Source organism: Fundulus heteroclitus, chromosome 13, assembly GCF_011125445.2.
Source record: "Fundulus heteroclitus isolate FHET01 chromosome 13, MU-UCD_Fhet_4.1, whole genome shotgun sequence".
Lineage (NCBI taxonomy): Eukaryota > Metazoa > Chordata > Actinopteri > Cyprinodontiformes > Fundulidae > Fundulus > Fundulus heteroclitus.
In genome coordinates, this window is record NC_046373.1 from 16,611,205 (window position 1) to 16,638,819 (window position 27,615).

The following is a 27,615-nucleotide window of genomic DNA, read 5'->3' on the forward strand; positions in this document are numbered from 1 at the left end:
TATTGTTGTTTTCTGGTGCTATTTTTCCAACCTCGAAGAAAGACGCTTGCCTTCACTGCAATGTCGCCTCTCCACCTGTGGCGCCCTAGAGCCGCTGGACCATGGTATCAAAAAAGAGCAGTTACTGTTGCCGTGCAGATCAGGTGCTAAAAGAGTCACTTCATCTCAACTTTGAGCAGAAATGAAAACTCTCTGCCTCACATTACCACTCCTGGGAGTTTTGTTTAATGGGTGGCGCGGTAGAGATAAGTACTTCCTGGATGGGGCTGGTAATGGCAGCTCTACATAGACTCTGTCATAGGTGCTCGATTTCCAGGACTGGGAGGGGCTGATGCTCAGGGAGCAGAATTTCCTAGAATTACTCAGACATGCATGAATCAAGCAAAATACCACTTTGGACATAATTTTGATTAAGGAGTACCATTATAACACATTAAAAGGCCTATATCATGCAAAATCAACTTTTTTGAGCTTTTAACTAACGGCAAAAACCTAACCCTATGGAAGTATTATTCCCTCTCTGTTGAATCACAAATGACCTGAGATTAACACCATTTTTTAGACCTCTTTGTTCAGTGTCATTAGCTACATTGGATGACTGTCAAACCTGTAGAATCAAGAAATCACTTACGTATATAGAACCTTTCTGACAATATGAAGTAGTCTAACGATTTCAAAACACATAGCCTGATCTAAAGAAATTCAACAACAGATGAGAAGCAAATTTATTGACATGGGATGGGCTACAGATTCATTTCTAAGGGGTTTAGATTTCAGCAATTGACCAATAGAGCCATCATTCTATGATACTTAAAACGTGGAACTGGTTGAACCTTCCCAGGAGCGGCCAACCTAACAAAATCACTCCAAGAGCACATTGACGACTCATTCAGGAGGTCACAAAAGAGACAAAACAAATCTGAATAACCGCAGGCCTTGCCTCAGGTAGATATAGTGTTCATGATTGAACAATAAGAAATTAAATTAAATTCAGATGCTGAGCAAGACTTTAAATGTGACTGAATTAAAACTATCCTTCAAAGAAGAGTGGGCCAAGATTCCCACACCGTGGTGTAAAAGACCCAGTCATCACAAACAGTCAGGGGTAGATGTTCCCGCCAAGGCAATGAGAGGGCAACTACTTTTTCATCTAGGGCTGGTTTGGTGTGGACAGCTTTTTCCTGTGTTGTGCCTTTACTCTTTTTTCTTGTTTCTTTGAGCAGAAATACAAGTAAGATTTACATTGAGATGTTAAGACATTTTAGTGGTGCTCAAAAGGAGCAGGTAGAAGTTTAAGAACTTATAAGAACCTACCCCCAATTACAATATTCATGTCGTGTAACATATGTAGTCTTTTGATAAAAGGAGGCCTTACAAATCTGGCATTACTCTGGTTATCTTTGTCTGATAATAAAATGGATTTAATGATCAGAAGTGTTTAGGTGCGATTAGAGATACCAAAGATGTATTAAGTTGTTTTCTTACAGATTTGCAAGAGTCATGCAGTTAAAACTGTTTACAACAAAAAGGTAAAAATGACCAGACCCTTCCATGAAAGGAAATTATATATCAGAATTTTTTTCTGGACAAAAGGATTCAATGTTGCACAGCTGAGCAGGAAAACAATGCGGTGGGAGAATAAAGGGGAAGAGGGCTGACATTATGAAGGGAGAGAGTGAAAGTGAAGGATCATTTTGGTAAATATTGAGTTGGAAGGTTTCATCCTTTGTCCTGCTCCTGTGCCTTTCTGCCTGCGTTATGGCGTACAGGTGATTGGGCCGGGCTTTTACAAGGCTCTCCATCTAGAGGTTTTATGAGCACCTTCATCTAGCTCACACACTCTCTGAAAAACACAGCTACATCCCCCTCAGCGAGAGTATTAGTCTCCTGGGAGCAAAGGGGTTGGAGGCGTCTGTGGAAGTCTCTTGCTGTGCGTGCTCTGTTTACCGCAAGATGTTTACAATCAGGCAGGCCGCTGATAAAATAGGTGCCCATGTTTGGTTGTTTTCAAGGTTTATGGCATTTACTGGCAGAGTGAGTGTGTTCAGGGGGCAAAGGAAGAGGCAGGAGCCGTTAAGGCTAAATCATGCTACTCCTGTGACCCCCATTTTCATTACGACCGCCATCAGTAAACATTATGTCAGGTGCAAACATCCTGAATAGAAGGTAGGACACAAAAGAGGTGATGGGAACCTTACATTTACAAAGGCAGGGTTTTAAGAATCAGGCTAAAGACAATCTACTACCCTATAACTTTGTACAATTATGGGAACTGTCATTTATTATTACAATACTGATCAAAAGTTTATCTGATTACTGATCAAAATCAGCCTCCAAAGTTCACAGATTTCCAATATGTTGGTGTGTCCCTTCTCTGGTGGAAACAACCTGGGGAAGTTTTTTTTGACCGACATTTGTGTAGCAGTACTTCCTGGATTCAGTGTTGATGTGAGTTGATAAGGAGCTCTTTGGATGGTACTGGCTTGAGGATGAAAAATAAGGTAGGAATTACATATTTCTGTATGTTTGTTAATTTATAAAATAAGTCTAGTTAAGGGTATACTTGGCTTATTCCTTTGTTTTTCCTATGTCTGTAATGTTTTCTGTTCATGGACAGCACTTTGAATTGTCTTGCTATTGAAAAGTGCTACATCCCTTACCTTGCCTTACAGCTTAACCCAAAAATCCATTTAAAAAAAAAACAAATTACAATGATTGCCAAGACACAGTGCTGCAACAAAGAAATAATTAACCAGTCCCACCTTCCCTTTCTGCCCATTCTACGTTTACTTTGACAACTATTCAAATATTTACAAAAATAATTTCGGTACGGTACGACTCTGTATCGTTGCTTTGTTTTATAGTGAGAAGTACCATATAACTGGTAACAATAGAAACCTGTTTTGTGATCATCTAGCTTATGGCGTTATCTAATGAAAGTTTCAAGTGAGCAGTGGTCATAATGTACTGAGTCATGGAAACATTAGAAGGGGAAGGATCGCTTGTGGGCAAGAACAACGGTGTCTCAACTCAGCCAGAAAAATGACCTAATAGACCTATTGGGAAAGGCATCATCGGATACTTACACGTGACAGAGCCTGGGTGCTTTATTCTTCTCTCTCGATCCATTTGATGACTTCAGGCTACAGCGGTAAGACAGATGTTTATTGAAGAAAAGACGTAACTACATGTGGAAAGCAACGACGAAGGTCGTCTTAGCTGTTATTGCTCCAGCCAACTGTTGGAGATCTTTGTCACACTCCGCTTCGTATAAATTCACGTGCTCCTGCAAACGTAAAGTCGTGAGCAGAGTCAAACCTCTTGCTGAAAATAACACATTTACTGATTTGCACACACACAAGGCCAAACGAGTAGCTCGGAGCAGTGAGTTTCGGAGTATTCCCTCCCCTCATTAGGGCGTACAGAAACATCAATTCAGGGGAAGCCCACCGGACTCTGTGTGTGTGTGTGTGAGAGGGAAGAGGGGTTATCTAGGCTCCTACCGCCCTTCTTTCTTGTAGTCATCTCGCTCATTATAATGGTTTGCATTTTAAACGTGTCTCCATATTTAATCCTGGGGTCATTTATATTTGAAAAATTTTCATTGTCTAATGGGTCAACCCAAAAATGAATACGTTTTATATGTTAAGTGTCATGTTTTCTAGTTGTACCTACAGCCAAAACCAGATATTTGCAAACACTGTATAAACCGAGGTAAAAACTTTTATTTCTGGCTGAATTTCACCAAAAAATTATTTCTACTTTTCAAAGCACCAGAATGATCAACAAATGAGATATTTTACAGAATTTTTACATCCTTTTTTCCCAAATTGAGAGGTTTACACACATTTCGTCAGTATTTGGTAAAGTGACTCTCCTTGCGCTGGAAATCTAGGACACCGTCTTGCCCACATGTCGGTCAAAAGGTTTATTAAAAGGCAGAGAGCTGCGAGGAGGATCGTTCACTTTCGTCTCTTATTTCATGCGAAATAGGAACAAATCAGGACTTGTGTACATCACCCGGACGCATACATTCACGGGGAGGCCCGTTTCTCTGCCCCTGCAGCCCTTTTGCTCAATAAACTCTCATAATCTGAAAACGGTTTCCTTTCAGGAGCTTTACCATTTCTTCATCTGACTGAATAAAGCTTGGCTCCTCACTGTCTGGCTTGTCTTTTGTCCTCATATGTTTACATTAGAGATAGAAAGCAGAACATGGACACTGAATGAAATGCATAAAGTTCTTTATTTTTATGTTTTAGAGCAAAAAAAAAGAAGCCTTCATATCATCATTTTTAAGCATAAAAAATGCTGGTCCTCACACTGTGATTGGGTCCTGTTCTAACTCCCCAAAGGTCTCCCGTCTGTTTTTGTACCACAGCGACTGACTTTCTGTCCCCGTTGTATAATTATATTACATAATTACCAGGATTTTCTGCAGGATTTTCTGCAGGAAACTTCATCAACAGGGTTGATGAAGTTTCAAGATGTTTTCACAACGCTTACCTAGAATTCATGTAGCTTTGTAGTTTATTTGTAGAGGAGTAGCTGACTTTGCACAAATTGCCACAAATTCTTCAGTAAATGTGTATCTCTCCTCATGTGAGGATATTTGAATATGGAAAGCTTCACTTTTTTAGCAGGTTAATGCTAGCCTGTTTTCTACTGGTTGAAGAGGTACATTAATAGTTTTTTTTTCAATCCGATTCTGATTTAGGTCTGTTTGTTGTCCTTTTTTCTGTTGTGTACATCAGTCTGGACTGGGAAACCTGGATGTTTTAGATCTCATATTCATATTGCAAATGAAACAATTTTCCAAGTTTTATCTACCTGCATTTACCACAATGTGGGAAGAAAAAGCTTGGTAACTGTTCATTTACAGCCAAATTTCATGTTTTGTTTCATGTTTCAAGTTCATTTTAGCTACATTAATTGTGTGATCTTTTAGAGCAAAAATTAAAGTGCAAAGATAAATATAATTATTTGAACAGCTGTAAAATATATTTTTGAAGCTAATTTATTATTGTATTTTCTACCTCCTGTCTCCTTTAATAATATGAGAGGATTCCAGCCCTTGGAAATATTGTCCTTCCACATCCCAAGAACACACTTTATTATTCGTTCCTTTGTGTTAAATATACATTTTTAGTAACTTTGCAGCTTTTAGTCCTGGAAAGAAAGCATCATTTCCAGATGGTTTGAGAAAACTTAGATTAAAAAAATATGTGCCCAAGACTTTTTCTTTTACATACTGACTTGAAAGAGTCTTTGAAGGCCTCTGATAAATGCATAGACAATTGGTAATATATACGATCAGCATTTCTAGCTGTTTTTTACAAGTTCTGACTGTCGCAGAAGGTTCAAGTGCAGATTATAAATCAGCATGAGTGACATATAGATGTCCTTTAAATATTGTAATAAGTATCTTTTAAGACTCACTCACTTGATGGGGTCATGAGTGAGTCAGTGCTACTCAAAGATTGTTTGCTCAGATGATGTGAAAAACCATTTCGCTTTATGCCGACGTTGAAACAAATGGAAGCTGAAAGGCATATTTAAATCAGATTTCTATGTGCATTTATCAAGTTAACGTTGGTTAATCCAAGTAGAAATCGTTGCTATTCCCCCGTGCAAGCGTCTTTGTTTACATATATGATCTAATTTTCAATTTTACAGGAGCAGAGGTGTTTTCAGATGGCTTTTTGTGTGCGCTTACCCCGTCTCCCAGGGGCGATTGTTGTGTAAACGCTTATTAGATTTAAGTGAAATGGGCTTAGAGGCAAATCAGAAGAGAGGGGCGTGTTTTTTGTTTCTTTGCTTTCTGTTATAAGGAAAATGTGTATGACGTAATCGATGATTAAATGGGTGGAAGACAAGAGTTTGATGATTTTACAGTACAACATAAGAAGCGCATGACAGAAAGAGGCCGTGTGTGTGTGTGTGTGTATCAACACGTCAACAAGTCTGTTTACTGATCAGAGGAGATCTCATTGTTCTCCCTTCAGGATAAGACAAATGCAAAGGAAAACATAAGCATTTAAAAAAAAAAAAGGCATGTTATTATCTGGTGTACTGTTTGGATTTTGTAGACGCGTACAGAAATGATATACACAGACACATCAAATGTCTTTGGCTCTGTGCCCGGCCAATCCGTGCCACACCTGGGTTTTCTCTTACCCAGAGAGCCTCAGCTGTAACTCTCTGCTTGTCTTAAAAAAAAAAAAAAAAAAAACGTTGCATCTTCACTGCGTCATTTGTTTCTTGTATGTAATCTCTGTGAACTGACTCTGTTTCTGTGTTTTTGTATAGGTAGCCAACTAAAAGCTAATCATAAATATGGCTCTCAGTAATAATATTGCTCAGCCTTAATGGCTCCATCATCCATTGTTATCCATTCGTGACCGAGTGCTTACAGCACATTCAATAACCAATACTCTGTGGTGCATACAGGAGATTGTGTGAAGGATTTAAATGGCTTAAGAAGATCATGTCGGTCCACAAAAAGGGATTATTCACATGTTATAGGGAGAAAAGACTCGGAACAATAAGCAGACATCTTTTTCTGTAAAAACAAACCAGGAAGACTCGACAACATGCAGTGTCTTGCAAAAGTTTTTCTCATGTTTCCACATTGCAGCTACGAGCTTTAGTCTATTCCCCTACAAAGTATGGACTAATTGTGTCTCTCAACTCTTGTGGTTTGAACTAGTGGCCAATTTTGTTAGCACTGTTTAAATTGTTTACATTATGAGGTCAGATTAAAGATTATACTCTTCTTGATTTGTTCATACTAGAGTACGGTTGGAATATATTACAAATGAATAACTATAAATACCATGAGATAAATTCAAGTTTAATTCAAACAATAGTATTTCGGTTTTCACTCTTAACTAAAATATTCTTGGAGAATTAAACCTGAAAGGGAAGTAATCTCACTGTCTTAGTCCCAGTGGTGTTGTAATTTAAAACCAATGCCTTTTCTATGTTTTTAGTACGATGTATCACTTCTGGATGAGGGTATCCTGACATTTTTTACTTGGAGCCCTTATGTCAGTGTTGGAAAAACTGGTCTTGATCACAGTTTAGTGTCTAAGTGAGGGGAAGTGATGTCTTTGGCCCATGTCCCACATTGCTGGAGACCAGCTGCATCAATACGTCGTTACAGGAAGGAATAATATGGTGTTTCGTGGTTGTACTTAGTCTGTAGTGAAGGCATTCAAACACAATCAAATCTAAACTCCAAATTCAAAAACACAAAGCCATAGACGGCTTGTAAAGATGCACATAAAAAACTTAAATTTATAAAATTAAATGAACTTTGCATTGCAGTAGCTTAATCTGTCATTTAATAATCTGCAGATGTCCCTCAGTGAGCTTTGGAGATTTTAAATTTCCTCTCTTACCAGCTTCTGTTATTAATAACAGCAAACATGACAATGAAGTATTTATAACTTATTTTCTGTTTTTGTTTATGGGGGTGGGGGGGTGTAACTGTATGGCCCACAAACACTGCTTTTAGGAAAACATATCCATGTAGAAGTAGGCTTCTTCTGGATCAGTTACATAAAGAAGTGTGATTCTTTGCCCAGTAATTGCATCACGTCATGTTATCATATTTATTGATGTTCTCATGAAACCCTCAGTGGAGACAGTTGTAAAAATTTTTTTACAATACTGTCAATTATTTGCCATTTTCAAACATCACTAATTGTAATTTATTGTTATAATAAATACAAATTAATTTCCTTAATTCAATTCAATTGAATTGTATTTATATAGCACCAATTCACAACACATTGTCATGTCAAGTACCTTGACATGACGATACAAATTCAATCATATGCAGACAGATTGGTCAAAAAGTCTCCTTTCTAAGGAAACCCAGCAGATTGCATCGAGTCTTGACAAGCAGCATTCACTCCTCCTGAAAGAGCGTAGAGCCACAATAGACAGTCGTCTGCATTGTTCATGGCTTTGCAGCAATCCCTTATACTGAGCAAGCATGAAGTGACAGTAGAGAGGGAAAACTCCCCTTTAACAGGAAGGAAAACCTCCATTAGAACGAGGCTCAGTGTGTACAGTCATCTGCCTCGACCTACTGTGTGTTAGAGAAGACAGAGCAGAGACACAAAAAAAACAGTCATTAATCCAGGAATCTTTTCTATGTAAGAGGAAATTGATAGAGGTGGATTAAGCCTAGTTTTAACCCTAGACTGAAAAGTAGACAGGGTGTCTGCCTCGCAGACCAAAACTGGGAGTTGGTTCCACAGGAGAGGAGCCTGATAGCTAAAGGATCTGCCTCCCATTCTACTTTTAGAGACTCTAGGAACCACCAGCAGACCTGCAGTCTGAGAGCAAAGTGCTCTGTTAGGAACATACGGGGTAATCAGAGCTCTGATATATGATGGAGTTTGATTATCAAGTGCTTTATACATTTAAAATTTAAATATAACAAAAAAAACGTTTATATTTCCTTATAGGGTATTTTATTTATTTGAATTTTAATACTGATATATTTATAACAAGAGGGAGAGAACCTGTCAGTTGACAGTCACTGTTTTAAAACTCAGGTCAGCTGTTTCATGTACTGATGACGATCATTTACAGATATTTTTTTCAACTAAAAAGTTTTATGTACTGAACATCATTGCCGTCTATAGAAAATATTTTTTCTTGTCAAAAATAATGTGATTAATGGTAAGAATTTAAGTTAAAGAAATCAGCAATTGCAGTAACTACAAGTAATAATATAACAATACTCTCAAATAATATTTTATGGTATTTTAAATTGCAACTCTTGTACTAGTAATAAATAGAGCTGCACAATATATTGACTTACAGTCAGCATCCAAATATTTGTATGTGCAACATGGCGATCATTAAAGACTGCTTGAACAGAATATTTGGTTGGACACAATATACGGATGCACCAATATAAAAACATTTAGTCGACATTGATGTCCGTATTGTTGTTATGGCTGATAACCAATGTTTACCATTAATATATTTTATAGATATTCACTTCCTTTTCGCCACAGTGAAAACATGACCACACTGCTGACATTGCTTCTCTGCTGAAGTTAAACACCCCGCAATCTGGCGCCGCATCGCGGCAACCAGATGGACATGAACATTGTTTATATCGACCCAGTTTTCTTTATCAGATCAATACCAATATGTTAAAAAAGGGCCGATATTGGTCGATACAATGTTAATATCATTATACTGTGCATCCTTAATACTATATTTCAAGTGGCATGTACTCTACCTGCTGTTCAATATATGTTTTGTCAATTAAAAGCCCTCCAGCTGATCCTGAATGCCTACCTGATACACAGAGCAATGAAAAAATATTTATTACATATTTCTTCTCTTTTTGATATCCAACCAAGATGACCTGAGTAGATACAAAATGCTTGAACGGTGATTTTATTAAGTGAAACAATTTATCCAAGCTAACCTGGGTTCAAAAAAAGTAATTACCCATAAACCTGTTTACTGGTTCCTCCCCCTCTTCGCTGCAACATCTGCTACCAGATGTTTGTGATAGCTGGTAATGAGTCTTTTAGATCACTGTGGGGAAACTTTGGCCCACTCCGCTTTGCAGTGTTGTTTTAATTCGGTCACATTGGAAGGTTTTCCAACAAAGGCTGTCTGTTTAAGGTCAATACACAGCATATCAATTGGATTTAAGCCCAACCTTTGACTAGTCCACTCCAAAACATTAATCCTGCTGTTTTTGAACCATTCAGAGATGGACTTATTGTGCTTTGGATCCTAGTCTTTCTGGTTATTTTTGTCTTATATTAACATTAGTTTGATTGAAACGTTCAAGTGTGATTTTAAAAAGTAGAAACAGAAGGAATCTGTAATGGAGTAAATAGCAGCTCTGTATAATTTTATTGACTGAGGTGCTGTAGAATCAAAATTGTCAGAGTAATGCAAGTTGATCATAATCAATATTGTCATTGTAGTTTTCAGCAATGGTATTACAATTAAATATTTGTCTGATATCATGCAGTCCTAGTAACAAATCATTTTATAAATGTCTCAAAAACCCTTACTTGTCCTTGAAAAAACAATGTTCAAGACAGCTGAGATGTTGCTTGTGGCTATAAAGAATATAATTTAAGATATTTGGAATGTTAATTTTTCCTGGATTTATAAAAGGGTTGCTTGAAGATCCTCAATTCCTATTAAATGTTAAAATAGCTTGCCCTAGTGGGGCACGAGCGTCTCTGCTCCAGTCATTAAAGAAGAGAAAACTTTGCTCTGTAGCATTTTTAAACTGTTAAAAGAACAGGTTTCTGATGTTGAAACTGCAGCTTTTTGATATGCAGCCTTAAATGACTTCTGCTGTGAACTAGCGCATTATAGAAACTAAAATCCTAACGTAATGTTAGGTTAGGGGAAACACTGTGACATGTGCATGCTGTTTTTAAACCAGCAAATAGTAGTTAAATAAGACAAAAACGCCAGTGCCGCATTATGAATATAGCACATTCTCTCTATCTCTTTAAAATTACTGTTGATTTTATAAAAATCAAATATTCTGACATGTCATGCGCTCACATTTACAATAAATACTACCCTACATTTATTCTAGACTTTGCTTGCAGCCACTGGGTCATAGTTGTAGAGACAATGACTCTTACATGTGCACAATATGCCAGAGAAAACTGAGACAACTTGATCTTTAAATCCAACACTTGTTATATTATGGACTGGATGTCTGTGTTAAAAAGGATTTGTGTTAGTGAAAACCTTGAGTGGAGTCAGAAATGTCTCTCCTTAGAAACATCTGCCAGTCAGTAGCTGCGTCCTTCATGGTCGTTAGCCGTGTGTCATGAGCCGATTGTTTTTGGTGATTTTATACATTCTATGTGGCAGAAAGAAATCAGAGCTTTTTTTTAGAGCTTATTGAGGAGGAAATGTGCTGCATAGTCCAGTGGTTGTCTAATATGAGAATGCCTTCCTGCATCAAGCAATATCAAAGAAGCAAGCCAACCAAAGCCGCCTCCCAGCTCTTCATACACACACTGTTTCTCTCCCCTACTATCTACAGCTCTGATCTGTGGCAAATATGTCAAACAGGCACCAAGTGTGCAGGAGAGAAGAATGCAGTGCATGAAAGAGGCCGAGAGAATAGAAAGTAAGTCCGGCAGGGGTGCAGGGAGGAAGAGGAGCTGGAGAACAGAGGAGTTTGGGGTGAGCTAGGCAGCATTGGCCTGTGTTTCAGGGGGATTCCTGTTACCCGCCACACCTTTCAGCTGCCTTTATTACAGATGATTGATGGTGTTTTGGGTGAGATGGAAACAGGCTCTGCCAGACTGTGTGCATAGCTGTGTGTGCAAAGACTGACCTTGGCCTCTTGAGCCTGAATGAGTTTGGAAAAAGTTAGTTTTTTTGTGTATCTAAGCATAGGGAAATATACATTTTAAGATTATTTCAGCAACTCTGACATAATTGTTTATTTTGATGTTACATTAAATAAATTTTTTTAAGCTAGGGCAGAAAACTAATTCTGGAAAAATATAAAGGCTCCATTTGATGTCTTTCGTTTTCTACATTTAGCGTCGTAATGTGAGAGCGTGTGATCTAAGATGCTGATTTTCCAGATACTTTAGGTTGGAGTTATAACTGTAAGAAGCAACGCGGGTGTAAAAAAAAAAAAAAAAAAAAAAAAAAAAAAAAAAAAAAAAAAAAAAAAAAAAAAAAAAAAAAGAGGAATCTGATATATTCTCAGAAGAGTTTAGGATGAAAACAAATTCTATAAAAAAAAGAATTTAATGTAATAAAGAAAGCCCTACATAGCTTGAAACCATTTGGACACAAAATAAGACAACCACTCAGAAAATCTAAATACAGTACAAAAGAAAAAGAAAAAAACAATAAAACCAAACATCTAATAAACCCCCCAGCATTTTAGGCTTTTTTTCTAAAAGGGCATTAAAAATCTGCTTATTTCTATTAAAATATTGCATTAGTCTCAAAAGAGAGAGATCTGTTGTATAAAATATGTCAAAATAAAAACGATAGTATTGGACATTTTTATAAAAAAAATCTTAGACAAGGCATTTTTTGTATTAAAAAAAGTGCAAAAACATATGCATGCTACAAAAAGCAAATACTTTATATACCATTTCATAAATTATAAGGAAAATACAATACAATTAAGAGTCAATAATCATGATTGCCATTTTGTCACCATAATGAAACTTTGGTGAGACAGCAGCTCAGAATTCCCACATAACTTACAGACACAACAAGATGTTATGTTCAAATAGTTGAATACACCGATAACACTTCCTGAGCAGCTAGAAGCATGGAAATACTTCTTAGCATCTGATGAGATCTAAGTGTTTGAGTCAAAAAGACAGATAGCAGTCACTTTACAGACAATATGAATTACTGTTTACTTGGATGAATGTATCAGATAAAAGCCTCCATAGCTACGTTTACATGGACAAACGTAATCGGAATAAGCGGCGATCCGATCAGCATGGACGTTAAAGGCTTGTCAGGATCAAGTTATTCTCAATGTGGCAAGCTGAACTGAGTACGCATATGAAACACACGTCAACGTAACGTATTTCTGCTTTGAGTGGCGCAAAAACATGTGGAGGCAAAACTGTGCCTCCGATACAACCTTTCTATTTGAAACATTAAAAGAGCTCAAAATTATCATGGGGACATATTAGGACATTGGTACAAATGTTTCTGGGTTTTTCAAAAAGTTATTTTATAAAACCACTAATTCCACGTCACCAGCTAACACTTCCCATGAACTAAACAGGACAATTTTTTGTGTAAATAGTTCATTAATTTAATTTTTCTTACTTTTTAGCCACTCCTCAAAATGGGAAAAGCAAGACAACATGCCAGTCAGGTAGGACAAATCTTGACAGGGCATCGCTACAAGAAAGTAAAAATGGTAAATGGCTTGAACTTGAAGAGTGCTTTATCAAGTCTGACAACCCCAAAGTACTTTACACCACAATCAGTCATTCACACCCTGACGGTGGTGAGCTGCGTTAGTCGCTACTCACCTACATTTAAGACCAAGACCGTTCCTACTCTTTGCAGATTTAGGTTTAAAATACCCTTTCAATTTTGCAAACAACGTCACGTTTTGGAGTGGCCCAGCCAAAGTCTTGACCTAAAATTCATAGATAAGCTTTGGAGGGAGCTAAAGTGAAGTCTTCAGAATACCAGTGGAAACATGCATATCCTAATCTAAACCGTAAGGTGTGTGAATACTTTTGGGCTTAGCTGTAAACCTGGCTGTATCTGCAGTCGTAGCAGAAACGGTGACAAAGAAGACTGAACCAGGTTTGTCTTACCAAGCTGTGCAGCGAGGACTAAACACAAAGGACAGTATTTAAGAACCAGTCTTTCTTTCCCAGAGGACAATTTCACAAAAATAACACATTTTCCATGATCATTTCTAGACTAAACCCAAACATATGGTTTTAACAAAAGTTGCACCAAATTAACTAAATTCACAATAAGTTACATGAATAAGCAATATCTCTATTATTATTTTTTAAAAGAATATAATTAACTTCCTAAAAACATAAACAGCACCATATATATAATTCTGTTTTCACCATCCAGTTTAATTTAAAAACACGATGGAAGACCCAAGCCCGGCTCCCCATTTGTCTGTCACATCAAGACGGTGGGAGTAACATGAACTCCTGTTATTTTCTCTCCCTGCTCTGTGTTTTTGCTTGAAACTTGACACAGTCTGTCCCCCACAATGGTGGCGACTCGGCTTCTGCCCTTTTCTCACACACAGGACGACCCTGCCTTCTGCCTCGCTTATTTTCTTACAGCTTCTTTGTTGCATTGATTTCACTTGTGGCGTCTTAAAGGGAACGTGCACATCTGGGCGGGGAGGAACAACAAATGTAAACATCTGGCACACACACACACACACACACACACACACACACACACACACACACACACACACACACACACACACACACACACACACACACACACACGGAGGCAGATGTTTCTGAGGCAGGCTGGCAATCAGCCAGATCTCCCACCAAACTCATCAGAACCCCTCAAGAGGGAGCTGTTGTTTTTCCACCTTCACATTTTCACTACCCAGAGTTATCATTTCTGGCCGGGTCTCACATGTTTTTGGATTTTCCTTGACACTCAATCAATCAGCTACTTGCCTTTTTTTATTGTTTTGTAGTGAGATCCATCAGCATGTGGATATCCCTTTAGCAAACTGCTTTATTTGATCATTTTTGCTTTTTTACTTTTTGTTGAAAACGGCTCTGGTTCTGGCTTTCTCTTGTTGTGGCTTTGGGTTAAAATCCTGATCTGTACAGTAAAAACGTCCCGCTGTCTTGTTGTTGATGCATAATCTCAAAATATGAAGAATGAATGGACTATATAAAATAAACAAACGTGTAACTATGTAGACAAATGCTACTGGGGAAAAAGACAACATAAGTAAATAGTTGACAGAAATAAACATATAAACGGTAACCTCTATCAAACTTTCAGTAGATAAACGAGTATTGACATAAATAAATAGCTAGTAGTCAGTCAATAAATTTACATTTTTAATTGTAATGTAAAAAATGTATGGGTATTACTAAAAATTTAAAATATATACATTGTAACAATAAAAATGTTGAAATAGTTAAGTGAGCATGCCAGTCATTCAATAAATAAGAGTAAGTACTAGTGATCCATCAATACATTTATAGTAATACATGAGTGGTCATGTGAATAAATAATGAGTTAATAATTATTATAAATGAACAAATAAAAAACAAACTTTTATTTAAAATAAATATGTTGTGAGTTATCTATATAAATAAGCAGTAATATAAACAAATAAGCATTAGCATGATTAAATAAACATCACTATGAAATTAACTGCATAGTTATATTTGGGAAAATAATGAGAAATGTACATACAATGTTTATGGAAAAGTAATGTCTTCAAGTCATACAAATACGAAACAAATTATTTCCCCCTTCAAGCTGATTTGCTTTTTATGGTGACTTTGTTGTGTTTGATGGGGGAAAGTCTGTCTGTTATAACACGTAGTAAGTAGTTTGATGACTCTTTATTCTTTGCTCTTAGGACGTATTTCTGTGGTGCACATCATGACACACATGATGGATCAAGTTTCATGTGCAGCTCAGAATGGTGATGGTATTTTTCCCCTAGTTGTTCTTTTTAATAATGCTTCAGATAACATTGTCCTCTTATTTGTATTTAGGAACTTATTAGGAATAATTAGAACATATAAACGTTAGTCAATTCAGCTGTAAGTGGTGGAAAATGTAAAACATTTTACAGTACTGATAACATCTATCCAATCAGATACTTTTAGACCTTTTTGTAACCCATTAATTATCTGTATAAGGCCAGGAGACTACACAAAAGAGTGTCTCTTAAATGAAAATGCAGGGGTCCAGCTCAACCTTTGTCCACTCAAACTTGGTCTCTCCTGTTTTATCTTGATGAGGCCTCGCCTAAGAACTGTGTGGGAGTATTCGGCGGATCAGCATCGCTCTGACGTGACCCTCCTACGGTTTCTCTCCTTTTTATTTGTCAAGAAGGGAACAGCATGGATCAAATTTGACCATCTCGCTTGTTTTTCTTTTACTTCCTCTGCTGCCTGACAAGATTGTGTTTGCAGCTGTAACGGTCAGTTAAATTATTGATTATTATTATTATCTGCAGCAACATGCTGGTTTTAGATAATCGTTTGTAACGGGTCAACCTCTCACATATGGGAATTTGAAGCCTCTGCTTTCTGCTATGTTATTTTTTTGATTGCTGACACAAACAAAGCCTGACTCTGGCATAATACAATTATCACTTATTAAAACAATATATTAGTCTCAGACTTATACTAAACACTGTCTCTCTGTCTTTAATTGAAATCCTTTCCCTGAGAGTTGTCGGGCCAAAGAGAGTACCCTTCCCTATTAAATGTGATTCTGTTAATGTATACTGTAGGTGGCCAGTGATGCAGTTTAACATAAAAAAGGTTTTACACGTCATTTATTTTGAATAGTGTCGATACATTAAAAGCATGCTTTCAAATTAAAGTTTTTGCTTTAGTTAGAGAAAAAGTCTCGTCAGTCTTTCATTGACTTTAACTACATTAACAGCCTCTCGTGTGTAATTTTACTCTCTATTTATGAGCAGCCTGCAGCAAGATGAAATTACATGGATCTATTTCATATAATCTGCTTTAGTAAACAAGCTCTTAACTCCCTCCTTTAGAGTTGTGTCAATGCTACCACATACATCCTGGATAATGTCCCTTTCAGGAAGTCTCTGAGGGGGGAGGGGGGTCAGGTCCAAGAACACGCTTTATTACAGATGATTAAAGTGGGAAGATTAAAACACCGTCTCAAAACTTCAAACGAATGAAACTCATTTCTCAGAATTCACTTAGCAACACATTAACCACCTTCTGTTAGCCAAGTTTCATGTGCCTAACATGCTTCTCAAACGCACATGCGTGTTAATTCAGTCCATAATGACCAGTTTAAGTTTGATAAGACTACTAATGATGTGATTTGGATCGCCCCCCCCCCCCAGCACCTCTCCCTCCATTTAACACATCACGTCATAATTATTAGTCTTCCTAATGGGTTTTCCAAGGTTTTGGTGTTTCAAGACAGACAAACCTCTCAGTAATTATTTTCTGACACTGTTGCAAGTGGAGATAATATCTGCAGTCAGATGATGTCCTCCCAAGGTGACCAGGACAGTGTTTTACAGCAAAGCGGGGGGCGGGGGTTATGGGGTAAAAGTGACAGCTGTGTGTGCAGCTTCCTTTCTTGATTTATGTGCAAGCTTTAATGACATCATATTTAGCAGCAGAAAGGGTTATAAATTAGCCTCCAGCTAATGGAGGCTGAGCCTCTTTCTTTGTTGGCCAACACTCTTATTTTTTTTTTCCTCTTCTCTCATAGCTAATGCTTTGCCCGTGTAAATAAGCTTTTAATTATAGAATTCAATCACAACTAAAGTATTAATGAGCAGAGGCTAATTATAGGAGTCTGTCTGCAACTGGAATTATGTTGCAAACATCCAGGGCAGATGTGCTTAAATGCAACAAATGTTTGAGTGTTTTGAATTATAAATCATGTTATCAATATTTTGCCGTTTTGTGTACAAAACTCTGGGTAAGCTCATACTTTGCTAATCTGTTTCCGCTTTTCATACCCACTACTTCCTGTTTCATACCTGTTGAACTAAATAACTAAATAACTCCCCACTCATTCACTAAACTACTGCTTATCGGTTTATTTTTGGGGTGTATGGTTACGTTCAGCCCACAAGACCAGATCATTCATGGTGTTTGTTTCAGCTCTATTTTCTCAAATAGAATAGAGGTGTGATTTTTAAAGAATCTAATCAAGTGCTGTTTACAACAATAGCAATCCATTGAAAATGGGACTTGTTTCTGTTTCCATTTTCATGACAATGTTCCAATTACGAAACTTGCAAATGGTGTAATTCCCACGCCATGCCACTAGTGGTGCTATGGTCTTTGAAACGCAACGTGTGCATGCGTAGGCTATTGCTTAAAAACAAAACTAATAAACGTTCAAGATGGCAGAGAATAAAGTGTTCCTATGGACAGACAGAGCCATCTTAATCAAAGTTCAACTGTTGATTAAGATGGCTCTGAATTATAGCCGTGATTACATTCAGTAGAGTCAGGAGCCAAAACATTACTCCACTAGCCACCATTTTTTTTCTTCTTCTGTGTTTTTTTTAATTGTAGGCAGCCGTAATGTTGGCCCTGTGTGTATTGATTTCCACTGTTTTCTGTCATACTGCACATGAACCAGGGATTCGTTGTAAGAAAATTCAGTTTTTCCTGTCTACACGACGATGGAAACTAGGACGTTTTCGAGGCCTTACAATCTGGAACCCTTTTTAAATTGCGCCGTTGTTCATTTACACGCCGTTGTCATGTTAAGGCCTGGTTCACACGTCGGGGTAATCAGCCCAATTTTTTGCCTCGAACTTCCCCTTCCGACAGACACCAACTATCAGTGTGGCTCTTAAGATAATCGTAGGAGATATTCCTGCCGTGAGTGACCTGGTCTGCTCGGAAGGACGCTGGGACCGCTTCGACCGCAAATTGACGATATTCAACATGTTGGATTGTCTTGCCCCGATATCTTGGCATGCGGGGCGTTCCCCAAGCACAAAAAAAGCAGGCAGACTTTTGAATGTGACGTGTAGCCAATCAGAAAGTGAGGTGGGGGAACCCCGAGGGGGAAAACCCCCCAGCTCACCCCCATACCATAGTGCAGCAAAGGTAAGGCTCTTGTTTGCGTTGCCTCCACTCCTTTAACCAATGTTTTTGTTGTGTTTTTTTCTCTGTTAAAATTTGTCCACAAACTATTTACCATTGCCTTTTAAAGCCATTGTCCTTCTTTGTCATCCATGTTTATTTACTCTGAAATCACGTTTGATCTTGCGAGGTTACGCGAGTTTTCCCGTCTGACACTTGAATGATCCTGAGTGAAATCTGTGGTGTGGCTTGTTGTGACACCACACACCTGTTCTATCCCAGGTTTTGAAAATCGGCCGACTATTTTAAAATCTTGCCATGTGAACCAGCCTTAAATGAACTCTACAAACGCAACCAAGCTTTTCTATTTTCATCAGAGGACCTTTTTGTGTAAACAGGGCCTTAGTGTAGAGATTTCCCATCAAAGTTTGACCAATCATGCAATTGAAGCATGATTGGCCTGTAACATCTCGTGGCAGACCATGCCATTTCATACCTGAATAAAATCAGATGTTAAGCTACCAAAAATTGCAGTAGCAAAAAAAGAAAAGGGGGGAGGGGGCAATAGGACTAGCACTTGACAAATCTAGTTTGATAACACACATACAAACAGTAATCCTTGTTTCTGCTGATGTAATTGTTTTTTTTTTCACAGTGCATATTTTTGAAGATAATAAACACAAAGCCTTGTTTTTTACATAAATTTTAATATTAGCTTCAACTGTGGAGCCTTTTATGAAAGTTTCTTTCGTTGTTTTTTTATATTCCCCCCTGAGGTCTGTTTTTGTTTAGGAGGGAACTCTGGAAATCCCCCTCAGCTCTGGAATTGAAGGAAGCGGGCCCCTTTAGTCCTCGCTTAAAGCTCATGCTCCAAAAAAATAAAACCCCAATAAATACATGTGGAAAAACACACATTCTGGTAAGTGCTATGGTCCATCCGAGGTTTGAGTGGAGCAAACACAGAAAGGCATCTGTTCGGTGCAGATCAGGGAGCGAGTTGCTTAGTTTAATCAAACAAACTGTTATATAAGCGTTATCTAACGCGCTAGTCTCACAGAACGGAAACACTAGAAAAACCTTAAACTAGAAATGTGTTTAATGCTAGGAAGAAGTTGATAGTCGGAGGTCATCCTGGCTGTGTGTTCCAGGGCAGCCTTTCCTGGCCTTGGGACGAGATGCCTTCAATGCTGGTTCAGTTTGGTGTCTCTTCCCTCTTGTTTGCAGAGTGTATGCTTTTGCTATATCTCTACCCATTTCCACATGCATCTAAGCTTTAAGGCTATACAAAACGAAAGATTTTCAAACTTTTTTTTTAACAGCGGCAACCGATATTGACTAAAATTACATAATATTTACCTCATCTAACAAATGATAAGAATTTGACTTGTGGTCAGGTTAATGTTAGGAGGTTTTAGAAATTGTTAAATTGAGAAATTATAATTTCTTGTTTTGTCATTCCTATTCAACAAAATCATCTTTAATGAACTTACCCTTTTTTAGTGGTCATAATACATAACAGACTTAGAACAGTCCTTCCATTCATGTCGCATTTGTGCTTGTAGCATATTATACTTTTAACATTTAAAACCTGTGAATCAAATTGTTAAGTGGAATTAAAGACGTTCGGCTTAACTTATTTTTCAAAGTAAACAATCTAGTTAATTTCTGAAAATGTAAAATAAAAATTCAAATCGAAGGAAACCAAACAATCAAATTCTGTGATTTTTTTTTTTTTGGTATAAATTGTAGGTATTTATAAACTATACATAACCAACAGTTAGGTTAGTTAACAGAGGTGTCAAAAGCATTGATATTTATTACTCGGGTAGAAGTCTAGATACTAGGGTTCAACTCGAGCTTTTTACTGGTATCAAGTATCGAATATTTTCCTGGGTATCAACATTGATTTAGAAATTTTAGTATTATGACAACCCTAGTTTTGAATAGCGCCGCCTTCCACATATGTCTTTTTGAGGTCAAAAATAGTACATTTAGTCGTGTTTTGGAGGAGATTATCACTGATGCAGCCACTGAATCACAGCAGGTCCGTATCACTTTTTAAATAAACGTGGTTCCCATTTTCTAACTCCTCTCTACATAAAGCGGACACTGGGATGCTGTCCAGGTTAGCAACAAGGTGTCTGTTTCAACACTCCTCCTACTGTACATGTAGCAGGTCAGATGCTGTCGTGTCTTGTTTTTTTGTAACTTGTCTGTTATGAAAATCTGAGATGGCTGATGTCATGTTCCTCGGAGGATCGTGTTTGATGGTTTAACATCCACATTCCATCAAAGCGCTACACGGTTGTGCACACCGTGCTTGTCTTATTAATAGTGAGATTGCAGCACAGGTTCTCTGTCAGTGCTGACGGTATTGACATCTCTTTGATCACAGAGGCTGGGTCTCACTTGTAGGAATGATGCGTGCCAGAGGATTGAGACACCTGTCTTCTAGGCTTTGGTTTGTGCATTTCACTTAGACAAAGCAAATATTGATCGTTTATTTTGGCTTCTGCAAAACACCACTTTCAGTTCAGTGCAGATTGGTGTCCATGTACGTTTTTGCTCTTGGTTTGTTCTGTCACATGACAGCTGGTAACTGTTGGATATTTCCAGGGGCTCTGGGCGATTGCATCAGCTGCCCACAAAGGGCTAAAAAAAACAAACACTTGAATGTAATTAGTGGCTGATGTTGCAGACGGTGCAGTAGTCTGCAGACCACAAGGTCTGCGCTTTATCTGATACATCTGGATGAAGGAGGTGAAAAACACAAGTGGGGTTTTTTTTTTTTTGGATCTAAAGTTAGACTTCATGTTATTCCTAAAAATATTAGACATAAACAAAGCTGCTTGATTTCAGGAAAACATGGAACCCCCTCCCTCCCTATGCCTCCTTCCTTTAACTCAGGGGTGTCAAACTCATTTTGGTTTAGTGGCCGCATTCAGCTTAATCTGATCTCAAGAGGGCCACACGAGTAAACTCATTGCAAGATTAAATAGAACTAATAAATGTGGACTCGTTGTTGATTTTTATATTAAATGAATTTCACTTTTACACAATATATTATGAATAACCTCAGCGTTTTTAAGAAAAGTATGTGCAATTTCAACAATACTTTTACTCAGTTAAACATTTACTTAAGTGCATTATGCATAAGAACTGATCACAGTGATTATACAATGTTGAAAAACATTTATTCACATTTTTTGGAACTTAAAAACACTGTTCTGCATGACAAAATACATCAAATAGATAAAAATTAAGAAATGATTTAAATTTTTCCACACCTGAAGCTTAATCTGCTAATTAAAACACAGCGCCCCTCGTGAACAATATAGGAACTGCATATTTTCAATTAAACAAAATACATGTTTTTTTTTTCAATAATTGTTTCTTTTTTCTCTGTTAAACAGTAGAAGATGTATGTCGGCGTGTGTGGAAAAAAGTTTTGAAATAATATATCATCCTCTCCTTTTATTCTACAATACAAAAATCTTGCATTTTCACAGCAGTGTGTTTATTGTCCACCTGTTCCATAAAAAATATAAATAAATATGAGCAGGCGCCCTCTTACACTGGGCGCCTGCACTTTGAGAGTCACTGATAGTTAAAGGCTCGTGTTCTGACTAATAAATGTCCGCTCCCTGAAAGGTCTGGCAGCAGGAGATGCTCATCATTTCTCCTCCGTTTCTGCTCTGCTTTACAGACGGTCCGAGGAAGAGGTGGACATGGACAAAGTGACGGCGGCCATGGTACTGACGAGCCTGTCCACCAGCCCGCTGGTCAGGAGTCCACCAGTCAAAGTCAGCGGTGAGTCGCACGCAGCCCTGAACAAAGCAGGGCCGCTTCACAGCAGCCCGGTGATTTGTATGCTCCTCTGCGCGCTGATGTTTCCCACCTCCCTCGCAGCTGTTATCTTCTGAATGCACGAGTGAGCTTTGGTTGATAGATTACTGCCACCTGCTGTGCCGCGCGATTGCTTCATCAATGAATTTGGGCAAATCCGGAGGGAAGCGCACAAGAGGCTGGAGCGGTGCCACTCGGCATACAGTGGCAGGAATCCAGAATGCGCTTCGACTGTAAACACGCGCTGCAGTTAGCTTTTTTTTATATATATATATCTGTCAGATATACGTATGTCAGTCCCTGGATTCGAGATCCCAGATTTGCTTTACATCCATGGATTTGAGAATTTGCGATTAGCTTTTACACATGAGAGCAAAACAGGCAACAGCGTTAGATGAATGCTCACATTTCCCTTCAAATTGTCAAATTTCCACCTATAATAATTGTATTACAGCTCATTATATTTCCTTTTCTCAACCACAAAAATCAAAAATGTATTTATTTTTTTTTGCTTTAAAGATGATCCACTTTGTCGGAGAGAAGAAGCGCCCTGCTGGGACGCTGTTTACTAAACAGAACTGGGTCTCTCTCACTCATTCGGTTATATACACACAGATACTCCAGCGTTTCGCTCAGCTTATATCTTCTTTTTTTTCTCTCTCTCCTAAAATGAGATGTCTTTTGTGGGTGATATTCAAAGGAAATGTTTCTTTTGATCTATAAAAGCCAGACCTTGTTGGCGTCTCTGCGGAATAGCGGAACGAGGAAGTTGTCTGGATGGTTCTGGGCCCCATCTGTGTGAAGTGGAAATAAAGTTAGTCGAACTCGCATCAGTGTCCTCCTCTTGTCGTCCACACAGACGCTGTCTTGCAGAAGTTTTTCTTCCGCTTTGAACCTTTAGACAAAGCTCTATGCACTTTGTTGGGATTTAAGTGTTTACACATGACATGCAAATAAATATCAGAAAAGTGTGGTGGTTACTTGCAGTAATCCTTGTGAGTCAACAATCTGAAGAACCAATTAGAGTTACTAAGCTTTTTAGGAACAACTCTACCAGTTCTGGAGATGGATTTTCTTTTTCTTTTCTTTTTTTTGCCCCTTCTTAAAAATAGTTCAAGCTCAGTCCGATTAGACACAGAGCATATTTGATCATAAGGTTTCATGTTTGATCTTAAAGGAGATCCTTAACTCTGACTGGGCACCTATAAAATCTGAATATGCTTTTCATCGTCTCTCTAGCTGTATTTTTAGGGTTGCACTGCTGGAAATTGAACTTCTGCCCCAGTCTCAGGCTTTTTCTTTCAAGCCTCTGTCAGATTTTCTTCCAGGCTGGCCCTGCATCTAGCTCCATCCATCATGCCATCATCTGACCAGCTACCCTGTCCCTGCTGAAGGGAGGTTTTTCCCAATCCTTCATAAAGTTCAGATTTCATGAGTGCAAAACTACGAGTTTGCATCAACGGATTCTCCTACCCGAGTTGTAGATCCCTGCAGCTCCTCCGGGGTTACAATGGGCTTCTTATAAATGCCTTTTCTGCTGGAACTGCTGATTTATACCCAAATTAAATTACACACAAGTGGGCTCTATTTAAGAAACGAGTGTCTTCTGAAGTCCATTTGTACTGAATTCTGTTCAGAGGTAAAGGGGCTGAATACAAATATAGGGGTATGAATTAGGGCTGAACGATTTTGGAAAATAATCTAATTGCAATTTTTTTTCTTAATATTGCGATTTCATGCAATTTTTTTCCCCCAGTTTAGGTCAGCCTCATGTCTTTTTAAACATCTACAAACAACAAATCAATTTGTTTCCTCGCTGTGCAGATTAGTTGCTAAAAGACCCGCAGCATCTAAACTCGGAGCAGAAATGATCGCGTTCTGCCTACAATATATTTCAACCAAAATTGCAATTTTGACTTTTCTCTGCGTTAACCACAAGCAACAAAAATGGCGTCTAAATAAAGACGTTTGTAAACAAGAACTATTCAAAACAAGAACTTTTAATGTTTCTATTAATCAGAATATTATTCAAGAGAACAGCTTTTAATTGATCAGTCCTTGTTGAACATAAAGTGCAACCAACAAGCAAGTCTATGTATTAAACTGATTGACCTGTACTTAATGCTATGTATGATTATACAAACTCTAAAACAAGTGATAAAATTAGATTATCTCACTGCTGCAACTGTCTTCCCTTCCATGTTTAGGCAAACCCACTTTAAACATTTTATTGACACCTAAAGGACGTGTCTGATTCACTAATTGTTACATAGCCAAAAATTGCAGACTCTGCGATTTGGAAATTGCGTTTTTTTAAATCGCGATTATATTGAAAATGCGATTAATTGTTCAGCCCTAGTATGAATAGTTTTGCAATGCACTGTACACATCTAAAGAGGTTCAAGTAATTTCCATCGTCTTATTGTTGTCAACCAATGTCTCGTTCTACATCCTTATACCTCGCCCTTCTTTTTGTCCTCACATCCGTCTCTTTAGAGGGCCTGAGTGGTTCATGGAAGGACAACGGCTCAGCCGGACCCTTCACCCCATCCAGCAACAGCTCCTCAGGAGGCTACTGGAGCTGGTCTGCACCCAGCGACCAGTCCAATCCATCCACACCTTCGCCGCCGCTCTCGGCTGACAGCTTCAAGCCCTTCCGCGTGCCGAGCGTGGGCGGCGTGGGGTCCAACCCGACGGGGGCGGAGGACCCCAGTCTGGATGAGCAGGACGGCAGCAGTCTGCTCTTTGACGAGCCAATCCCACGCAAGCGCAAGGTGAGCTCATGCGGGTCTGATCTAACAAGCCAGCGTTAGCTTTTGTTGTCCGGGAGGTTTGCAACTTCACCGATCCAGATACGAGAGATTTACCGACCTTTCTATGTTGCTGCCAAACATTCATGTCGTACTCTTAGGATACTAGACGGCTTTGGTTTAAACGGGAATTGGGTGTGAAACGGAGCCCGGATAAGCACCTCTCCACCGCCGTTTTCTTCAGCTGGTCCTGTTTTGAGCCTGATTTTGAAGTTAGGATGGTGTTAAATCAAACAGCTTTTTCTCTGAAAAACAACATTTTTTTTTTTTTTTTTTGCAAAGTGTGGGTGTGGATGACAGTAGAGTCCAGATGGAGGGCAAGATTAAAGAGAAAACTGGCTTTTTTTATTCTCAGCTATTTTTGTTGATCTAACAAAAGACTAAGGAGCAGGGACTATGAGATGATGGCAGATGGACATCAGCTGTTTGATTCCTCTCCTCAGCACATCAGTGTCGTTCTTCAGTCTAATGCTGATCTACGCACCGAGGTAGTGGGCCAAGACGCGACGTACTGCTTTTGTTCTCTCCAAACACACACAGCTCCGTTCTCACTCATCATCTCGCTTTGTCTCATTTTCTCTCACCCTGACAGCTCACTGTCACTCATTATTTCTCAGATATACGTTGTGTTGTGTTTTCCCCTCTTCTCCGTGCCGCTGTTCCACTTCCCCGACGTGACCATCTATCTATCGCTCGTTTCTGCTTTCTTCCTTCTTCCTGTCCTGCTCTTTCACAGCTTTTCCCCAATTCTCCTTTACCTTTTTATTGTTCATCCTCCCCAGACATTCACTATTCATAATTATTTCCCTGTTTTTCCTTTTAGTCACTTCCCCGCACCTTTTTAAATGGTTTTAATGTCTATTTCAGCAAAACACAAAAGACCATTCCAGCTTCATGTTTTCTCTGAGAGTCTAAATATTCTCTCTGGGTTCGGCCTCGTTTTGGCACTGATGTGTTGGGGGGTCTCAGTGGGAGGTGGAAAAACTTTTAGAAGTGAGAAAGTTGAAGATGAATGAATGTTTCAAGAGAAACAAAACAGTAACGTGCTGGAATTAGAGAGCAGAGGAAGAACAGGTGAATGGTGTTTTAAATAAACACACAATGCTGCCTTGAAAGATATGCTTCCTACAGATTTATTTAGTTTCTTCTTTTTGTTACCTCAAGGTTTCAGATGATCAAAATAATTTTAATATCAGACAAAGAGTCTAAGTCAAAGGGGACATATCATGCAAAATCCACTTTTTTAGCCCTTAAAGACATTTTTTTGTGTACTTGAAGTCTCTAGGAATGAGAAATATTTGAATATAGTTCCAAGAGCTGCATTCATATCTTTGTATTCTTTTTGGATGATATTTTTCAAGCCACTCAGTTTTCTCTGTTTTCTATTGTGTTTATTTGAACTATTACATCGCAGTATTTGCTGCGAAGCTGCTATTTAAGGGCATGGACTTCCAGCTTACCAGTCTAGTTAATCCACCATTTTTATTTCTCTGAGTGATTTTGTAGTCCTAGCCGAAGAATTGCTAAACATTTTGACTTATCTACAAGTAGATAGGTCAAAATGTTCGGTTGTTCATTACATCATCCCCCAGCCTACTACAAAAATGGCCGAACGGGGTTTAGTGGAACACTCTGCCGCCTGGAGGGGGGCGGGATGGGAAGTGCCTCATTTAGATTTAAAGAGACAGCATCAAAATTAGTTGTTCTCAGACACACCCCAGAACAGGGAACATGGGGGGTGGGTGGGGGGGAATAATTAGGAATTCAGACCAAAGCATTGCAGTTCCACTTTATCTAAACCACAGCTCAATGATTTAAATGTGAAATAGGAAGAACTGAAAAACATGATATCTCCCCTTTAATGCAAAAACTTCACATAGGACCAGGTTGGTTTGAACAGTTTTCTCTTAATAAATAAAATCATTATTTTAAATCACCTTGTTTTATTTACTCAGGTTATATTTGTGTGATATAAAGATTTGTTGAAAGATCTAAAGCCTCTCAACATGAATGAAATGCAATAAGTGAGTGGCGGGGGGCAAATACTTTTTTCTCAACACTGTTGTTTATGCAGTGATGGAGCTTCACAGCAGATGATCTGCATGCACCTCCTGTGGTCTTTTTCTCTCAGCAGCAAAATACCGTTTGAAGCCCCTGTTTAATTAAGTGTGAAGGGTTTCTTTAGGAGCACACACTCGGTAACACACAAAACAGGCTTTAGTTGTCAAGACAAAACAATGCGCTGGGGACAGATGATTGCCGTGTGCTTGCATTTCTAATATGGAGGGGGGAAGGGGGGGAGACCCTTGTCAAAATGAAATCAGACTCTTTAACAAAAGTTTGATTGACAAGGAGAACAAGGAGGGAAAACTCTGGGTCTTTTTTTCTTACTGCATGAAAACAATCAACAGTCTCTCAGGGAAACCAGTGATGTAATTACAGCAGATGATCGAAAAGATAGCAGAGCCCTGTCTGAGTTGTGTCCAGCTTTGTGAAAAGATGAAGCAAACTCTTTTGTTCAGTGAATGTAATTTGAAAAAGCATTTTCTGACTAACTATAGTGTCGTCCATAGACGGGGATGGAGAAAATGTCCTTGGCTGAATGATACCTCAGGAAAAGAAAGGGATTTAGCAAGAATTAACCTTGT

The 27,615-nt window shown here is 38.5% G+C and overlaps 1 protein-coding gene across 3 annotated transcripts in view; it reads left to right on the forward strand.

The window, feature by feature from the left end:
* Positions 1 to 27,615, forward strand: part of znf704 (zinc finger protein 704) — a 94,624-nt gene that overhangs the window by 53,199 nt on the left and 13,810 nt on the right. For all 3 annotated transcript variants that reach the window (XM_036145220.1, XM_012868620.3, XM_012868617.3), the window contains exons 3-4: positions 22,018 to 22,121; positions 24,654 to 24,931. In XM_036145220.1, the coding sequence (XP_036001113.1) occupies positions 22,018 to 22,121; positions 24,654 to 24,931 (382 nt within the window). The remainder of the gene's footprint in view (positions 1 to 22,017; positions 22,122 to 24,653; positions 24,932 to 27,615) is intronic.